The following is an 8,006-nucleotide window of genomic DNA, read 5'->3' as shown; positions in this document are numbered from 1 at the left end:
TGTGGGTTATCCATAAGAGATAGACGTATACCATCACGGACTTTTCTGTAGACCTTTTCAATGTGTACAATACTTACTACATTATTTTGATAAAACTCGTAGGGTTCAGCCTGCGTTTGCAATGTAACCGGAAAAAATGTAATTATTTACGACATCACATTAGAAACCTCAAAAATAACAGTACTTTTTCACTATTGATGGATGTTATTATACATATAAACCTTCCTATTGAATCACTCTCTAAAAAAACTGCATTAAAATCCGTTGCGTAGTTTCAAAGATTTCATACATACAAAGGGAATAGGGACAGAGAAAGCGACTTTGTTTTATACTATGTAGTGATAATAAAATTTAACAGGTATGTAATAGTAATATTAGATTAGAGGACACCGTGAGTCATTTTTGCAAAAACCCTTAATCTTTTGTCGACATCAACTCAGGTGAAATAAATACATATAACTTTTTTTCAACTGTGATACTTTTGGTATATATTTAACTTTTTGAATAGTTATTTTGACTTTGACTAAGATGGCCTACATTCTTACCAACCTGCCGCATTAGTGCCTACCTTCTTTTGTCGCTGTTAGCATTAGCCTCTGGCCTTGTAAGATCTTACTTTATTTTCAACTTGATTTTACTTGTTGATTTTTTTTTATAGAACAGGGGGCAAACGGCCAGGAGGCTCATCTGATGTTAAGTGATACCGCCGCCCATGGACACTCTCGATGATTGAGAATTTGTACGCTCTTTTCTTGAAGGACCCTAAGTCGAATTGGTTCGGAAATACTTCGGTGGGCAGCTGGTTCCACAAGGTGGTGGTGTGCGGCAGAAACTGCCTAGAAAAACGCGCAGTTGTGGAACGGTGGACGTCGAGGTGATACGAATTAATAGACATAATACGGAATGATGTAGTGTTGAATATATTATACATATAAACTTTAAAATATGTACTTCTACGCTAAATAAACTAATTTATCATTTTATTATTTAATTATATAGCCATGAAAGATATGTCTTCCCTAACCAAACTAAGAAATTCTGCTAAGAATACGAAGTGTTATTACTATTTCTTAATTTCCTCAACCTACTTTGTCCGCAAACCATATCTTGCTTACAAACCATAGCTTCGAGAGTATTGTGTGCATTGCGTCCTACGCAAACAAAAGCCATAAATCACGTTCAATTTGCAAAAAAATGTTTCGCTAAAATTCTAATGAAGATATATTTAAAAGCTTTTTCAGTCTAAATATGTAATTTGGATGGCCCTATGCCACAATGCAAATTTGGAAATTTATATTTTTAAGATATGTATGTGAGAATAAAAAACAAAAAAAATATGCATCATTTATTTATTTATTTATCATGTTACGTGTTTCTGATTGGATACTGAATTTTGACACATCATGACAATCGTAAGGTGTCATTATTGCTATGAGAACTAGAATAAACTAATAATTTACTTTTACTAGTCAACTTTTCAATAGCTTGCATGGAATTAACTTTGCAACATTAATTACTTCTAAATACCAAAATTTTGCGTGTTTAATTATAAAAATAGGTTTAACTTTCTAATAACTCATAGTAGGGGCGGATCTAATTAAGGGCTTTTTGGGCTGAATAAGGGCCCCCATGAATAAGGGCTCCAAATCTCCACTCAAAACAATGGCGAAATTTTTTTTTCTGAAATTTTTAAATATCTGTGTTAAAGATGCTAGTTTGCCTCGTCATTTGTATTTTTATTGGAAGATAAATTATATTAGATTTTATAGGAATCAAATTAACATAATTATTTATAAGTACCTAAGTCAGTAATTTCTTATATGAAACTTTTGAAATTTATACTATACATTAAAAACTATTTTCATATAATTTTCAAATAAATTTTCAATATTAAACTAATCTACAGACTATGACTGAGTACTGAGTAATGAAATCGGAGTAAATGTTAAACTATTCCAAAACTTACCTGCGACACGACTGTGGAGCGACCGGCCAGCTACGCCTGGACCTTAGCACCAAGCCCACGCGCGGCATGGAGCCCTGTGTATTCCCCATTTGTGGGGCTGATGTCCGCTTGCGACTCCAACCCCGACGATTATTGTTTGCGCCCCACAAATGTGAAGTGCCGTGTTCTAAAAAGAAATAAAATTTGAATGGTTTAGATAAAAAATACTTAAGAGTTAATTAAACAATATATATTTTTTTTATATAACTCCGGTTTAAAAAACGTGTGTTAATCAAACAAACATGGGTTATTCTCGCTTTAAAAAAGTTTAATTTATTTTTTTTATTCACTACAATCTGTCACATACTGGGGGATAAATACGTTTTGATAATATGATGTGGAAACCACTGAATTATCTTTAATTATATTAAATATATTTATATCTTCATTCAAAACAATATATATTTCTATAAATGATTATTTGCGTACACTAAAATATATTTGAATTCTGAGATATTTTATAACTACAAATAATAGAGGAATTGACTATAATAATGTGACTCTAACGTAGGTAAATTCTATGTTAATGGAACAGAATATGCGAATTTAGATTGTACCCCCGTAACATTATTGTACCATATTCCCCCATATAAATTATTATATTAAATAATCATTACACGTGGATAATTGCAGATATACGTATATCTAACTTCTGCTTCTTAAGAATACGTTGAAGCCATTCAAGCTGACATAGCGAGGGTAACGTACGAGTACTCGTATTTTACCATTGAATATAATATGAAACCTTATTAAAGGTTTCGACAGTTTTATGAATGTTATAGCAAGCATGACGTAAATTGTAACTTTTAATAAAATGAAAAGGCTGCTGGGACATACGGAAATCATACTATCCATGTCTGGTATCCTCACATATGTTGATTAATAAAAGCACCGCATAATACTTGTAGCGAATCGTAGATACGCACTTAATGTACATACTATATTGTGTAGTATTTTCTATAAGATTTTAATGTATGTGGCAACATTAATGGAGGACACTAAGAAAAGAAGAAAACAGACGTCACTCAGAACAGACTTTTAAGACGAGTGAGTATTTATTTCCTAGAGAATTTTCTATAAGAATATAAATTAATAACTGTTGTTTGTAAAGAATAAACCAATTAACAATGATAAAAATGGGTTCAAAAATTTATAACAAGATAGAACATTCCATACTGAAGCCAATCATACATGGTAGATACCGGGAATCAAAATTGTGTGTTCAAGCAAAATTTATAGGTTGAGTAATTGTAATAGAAAACAATACAAAACAAAAATTTTAAAAGTTAAAACTTGAACTGAAAAAGAAACAAAGGAATTAATCAAATTAAAACGTTCTTTATCAAACGATGACAAAAATAATTTTTGCTCTTTTACTTATTTCGAAAAACCATTGTTTTCATCAATTGCCGTACAGTCTTTGAATTTTCATGGAAATGTATGTAATGATAGGTACTGATAGACAACCATCAAAAATTCTTCGTATATTTTTTATTATTGCTTAAATAACGTTGCGGTTGATTAAATTGCGGTTACAGACTAGCGTTTTTTACGAGTGTATATGCTCGTCTTTGGAAGCGTGTTTAGGCTTGGTAGGCGTGTCTTTTGGCATACGTGCAATTCGTACGAGCTCGTTTCGTTCGTTCTGGGTATTGTATTAAGGTGACCGGTTCTCTGTCTTGATAAAACCGTCGATAAACGATTAGAATAAACGACAGTCGACGGCGAATATGTAACTCAAACAGTAATGTTTCTTCATCAAATTCCATGTTGATATTATACGACGCTACTACCAGTTGGAGCGAACAGGCCGAAATATGCTAGTGTATGCATCCGGATTCGTGAAGCGCGTTTTGTAGCGCGCGTGTAAGCGGGTATGCTGAAACGACCATTTACGTGCAGAAAAATACGCTTGTCTGTAACCGCCCTATGGGACAACCTTGTACGAAAAACACCATATCTAAGGCATAAAGTAAGCGTTCACAAAATTACCCACTTGGCTAAATAAATGACAATCTCTTCTAACTATAAGATAACATACGACGTTTGGGTGTATGTTTAAACAAAATGTTAAATGTCACTTCGCACGATTTATAATTTTATTATTTGGTAATTGGGCAGACATGATTTGATTTTATAATTTCATTACAGATTCACACGCGTAACATTATTTTGTCATATACAAATGGTATTTTATAATTTATGAAATTTAAAAACAATTCACTGTATATAAATATATAATCTCAAATGAAGGCTATTCCTGATCTTGTGGAGGAAAGGAGTCCTTCCATGCTAAAACATCTTCTACCATATTTACCACGGAAAATGTAGAAGAGTTGTTGTTGATACCTCGTAGCTACCCAATGAAATATTTTTTGCTACCCACATAGGGTGCCACATAGTGGTATATAATTATTATTATTATACCGCAGATTATTGAAATCGCTAAAATTCGAAACAAGAATTTGTAGTTAAAAACCAGTTATATTATTGCTTCAAAAACTAACTAGAGTCGACAGCTGTCGTTATAATGTATATGACTATAGCCTCGGCTGTGTTTGGACAGAATTGTTGTCAATCACAAAATAATTAGCGGTTAAGCGTGACACAGGTTTAAATTTATAATAGTCCTTTGAAGTATTTCATTTTACAAATTTATAAGCTTACTCAGGGAACCAATTGAATATTCTTGACGTACTTATTAATGGATTGGATGAATTAATACACGATATTTCGATATTTTTAAGTGTGTGTCATGTCAAGATTAAAAAATATAATATAATACTAGTTAATGTAGATAGTTTATATATATATATTCAAAGTCAAAGTCAAAAATCATTTATTCATATAGGTAACATAATGTACACTTATGAACGTAAAAAAAAGAAACATACATTAAATGAATCTAATTTTACATTTACTGCCAGTTCTCAAATCAAGGGCGTAGAACGGAAGAGAAGAACTGGCAATAAACACTCCGCCACTCAAACAACATTAAAAGCCAAGTTTTTTTACACAATGTTTGTAAGTAGCTGCAACCATTACACCATGTTCGATATGACATCTTGAGTAATAAAGAATAATAAATTAAACAAAAACAAAGATTTGTCCTCTATCAGCCGGAGGCATAGTTATAACTGGCAAGAAGCATATAAGAACATAACCAAATCTAGTTATTTGACTTACGTTTAAAAACATAAACCTGTATTTGATATTCCAATTTAAATAAAACTTCTTTGACATAGGCATTTGCATAATCGTTGGTAGAGATTGTTGTAACGTAGTTGCCAACTGGTTAAAAATTATTTAATTAGTAATTATGATTGTATCATTATCATCTGTGGTTTTGATTTATCTGAACGCGGCTTGCCATTTTTTTCTCTTTTAATCTCCAGCTGGAGATAGAAATTTGCATTTTAGTGGCATGTCAATATGCACCCTTAGTATCGTGACGTGTACAGTAATTCAAAAAACATTTCCTGGAAAAATTTAACGCGAATTTTCCCAACGAGTTTCGCAAACACGTCAGTGCTTTTTGGCGATAAAAACAAAAAACGATCACCTCTCATTTTTATTTTCAGTACTTACTATGGACACAATCAATGAGTGTCAATATATAAACCTTTTTATTTATGTTCAAACGAGGTAATATAATAAAAATGCAGTGTTCTTTATAGAACACGGGGCAAACGGACAGGAAACTTTTTTAGTGTAATACCGCCCATGGACACTCAATACAAGAGGCCTCGTGCGTTCGTTGCCGGCCTTTTAAAGCGCGGCCCCACGATGCGGTAACAGTGCGGTGCGGCGCCGGTGCGATGCTGCACCGCAAGCGAGCTGGACTTGTGACCTGCGACACAAGGCGGGGATGGGTAAAATATATTGCAATTGCATCGTGTGGTCGCGCTCTCATGAATTGGTACATTATTTTCTAAGATAAGAAAGACCTAAGTCGAATTTGTTCGGAAAAACTTCAGTGCAGCTGCTTCCACTGGTGGTACGCGAAAAGAACTAGCTGCCACGTAGCAGAGTTTCGACTTCAGACAAAAGTTCCGATACTAATTGACAATCGCCCGAGAGAAAGAGTATCAGCTGTGCCATGATCCGCTAAAATGTTGCTAACTTGCAACATATCATTGATTTGTTAGGAGTAGATTTTTATAGACAATTAGGGGACTATCCTGGCACTAAAACTTCAATTTGTGTAATACATTACTCTCCAAATAAAAAATAAGGGTTGATTGGAGAGGGTTTATGAAAATTAGTATATATATTATATATTAATTTTGGGGTGGAACCTCCTAAATTCTCAAACTTACTGAATATGCATAAAAAAGGATTCAAAAATTTGAAAAAGAAAATTCATAAGAATTTATTCATAACGATTTTTTTCAACGAGAATTTCATATATTAGATAATCATAATATGTCAAGTGTTAAGTGCGTAATTCATTAAAAATTAATTTCCCCTGGAGATACCGTTGAACAATGTACCTTTTTGGCATACGTGAAGAACATTATAATGCTTTTGTTTTATGCTTTTTGATACAGTCTTGAAGAATTTAATAACTCAAACAAACAATTCTGTATACTCGCTGTATAACAAAGGAAAGAAAACAGTTGAAAATCACAGCATACTTATTAAAGTTCTTAAAATGTTCAACAAACGGATAGTGGTGCGTTATAAATGTATACTTTAATATAATGATTAATACTTAATTAAGCTTTATACTTTATCCGTAAGTTGCAGAGGACGTTAAGTATCTGTTTGACACATCAATAGATGAACGCAACTGACGACTGATGACACCTGGAAAGTTCTGGAGAAGGCCTTCAACCAAGGGGATACCCCCTAATCCACAGGTGACTGACATTTAGTTATAGGAAAATACTAACAAAATTGCAAATGGGAATCAAGTTAGTCTCATAAATAAATTTGCATTGTTGACCTAGTGGCATCTACGTGCGACTTTCATCTCTAAGGTTCGATTCCCGACTGTGCAACAATGAGCGAAATTCGCTCTGAAACCGGCTTACTTTAGACCCAAAATGTCGACGGCGTTTTAGGAACAGAAGCCTCATCACCTATTTGGCTATTAGATAGACAAATGACCAGTAAATAGATACAGAAATCTGAGGTGCAGGCCTAAAAAAAGTAGTGTAGTGCTACTGATTTATTTTACTTTTTTTAAACCATTGGAATTATAGAATCAAATTGTAAATATTGTAGAATCAAAACATTGTCTTCTAAACTCAATGCATGATGCCAAAGTAAGACAGAAAAGTTAGTTAAAGATGAAACTTACGAAGGTAGTTCTGATGCGGTCCTTGCTCGGAACAGGCGCGACGCCCTCGCGCACTCAAAAGCACCTCCCGCCGTGGTCTTTCAGGGATCTCACTCAAGTCAATATCACAACCACCACCTTCTTCCCGACCTTCCTCCACTACGCACGCAGACATATTCAACTACGTAATAGGCGTTTATTCGCTTAAACTCGCCGCAGATTTCTTGAACCTGAAATAAAAAGTAGGTTACATTATTTTTTGTTGAGTTAATTGGCTGGCATTTCTAAAGGTTTTTGTTAAGTTAAACGGGAACACGAATTTTCGAGCCTTCAATACGAATATGTAGGTCGATTTTTAATAGTCGTTGTTTTCGTTATAATAAAATTATTTGAACAGTGAGCGCGATTTATCCTGAGGCCGCGTGTTTAAAGTGTGGCTACGCATTTCTCAATTGCTATTGCTAAGGCGGGATACTAGCACATCTTAGGCTTTGATTCAGGTGTGAGGTCATTGCTTTTCTTTCCTGGCAAGATTACTCTTTGTTCACGAACGTCGATCCGTCATGCCGTCTGAGGCACTTTGCCTGTTTATTGTACGTAGAGGACTGTGTCAACTTGTATTAATTTATTTACACACATAAACATGATATGAATAAAAATATATACAACTTATAGTTATAAAATTGCCCCTATATTCTTTGTACAGACAAGATGTTT

The 8,006-nt window shown here is 33.8% G+C and overlaps 1 protein-coding gene across 1 annotated transcript; it reads right to left on the bottom strand.

Annotated features, from left to right (window-relative positions):
* Positions 1 to 1,907: 1,907 nt before the first annotated feature.
* Positions 1,908 to 7,512, bottom strand: LOC110999889. The gene is made up of 3 exons (XM_045630456.1): positions 7,311 to 7,512; positions 1,967 to 2,132; positions 1,908 to 1,920 (listed from the first exon to the last, which is right to left on the bottom strand). The coding sequence occupies exons 1-3, from the start codon at positions 7,462 to 7,464 to the stop codon at positions 1,908 to 1,910; spliced, it is 333 nt and encodes a 110-aa protein (XP_045486412.1). The 5' UTR covers positions 7,465 to 7,512.
* Between the last annotated feature and the right edge of the window lie 494 nt (positions 7,513 to 8,006).

This window comes from Pieris rapae, chromosome 12 (genome assembly GCF_905147795.1).
Source record: "Pieris rapae chromosome 12, ilPieRapa1.1, whole genome shotgun sequence".
NCBI lineage: Eukaryota > Metazoa > Arthropoda > Insecta > Lepidoptera > Pieridae > Pieris > Pieris rapae.
Note: the sequence above shows the minus strand (reverse complement) of the source record. Positions and strands in the feature narration are given on the sequence as shown.

What these genes read in the sequence shown, in the direction of transcription:
- LOC110999889 (XM_045630456.1), bottom strand. Translation starts at nt 7,464, where the DNA reads ATGTCTGCGTGCGTAGTGGAGGAAGGTCGGGAAGAAGGTGGTGGTTGT. An exon ending in ACCGCATCAGAACTACCTTC is followed by an intron (nt 2,133 to 7,310) that starts GTAAGTTTCATC and finishes ATTTCTTTTTAG; the next exon opens with AACACGGCACTTCACATTTG.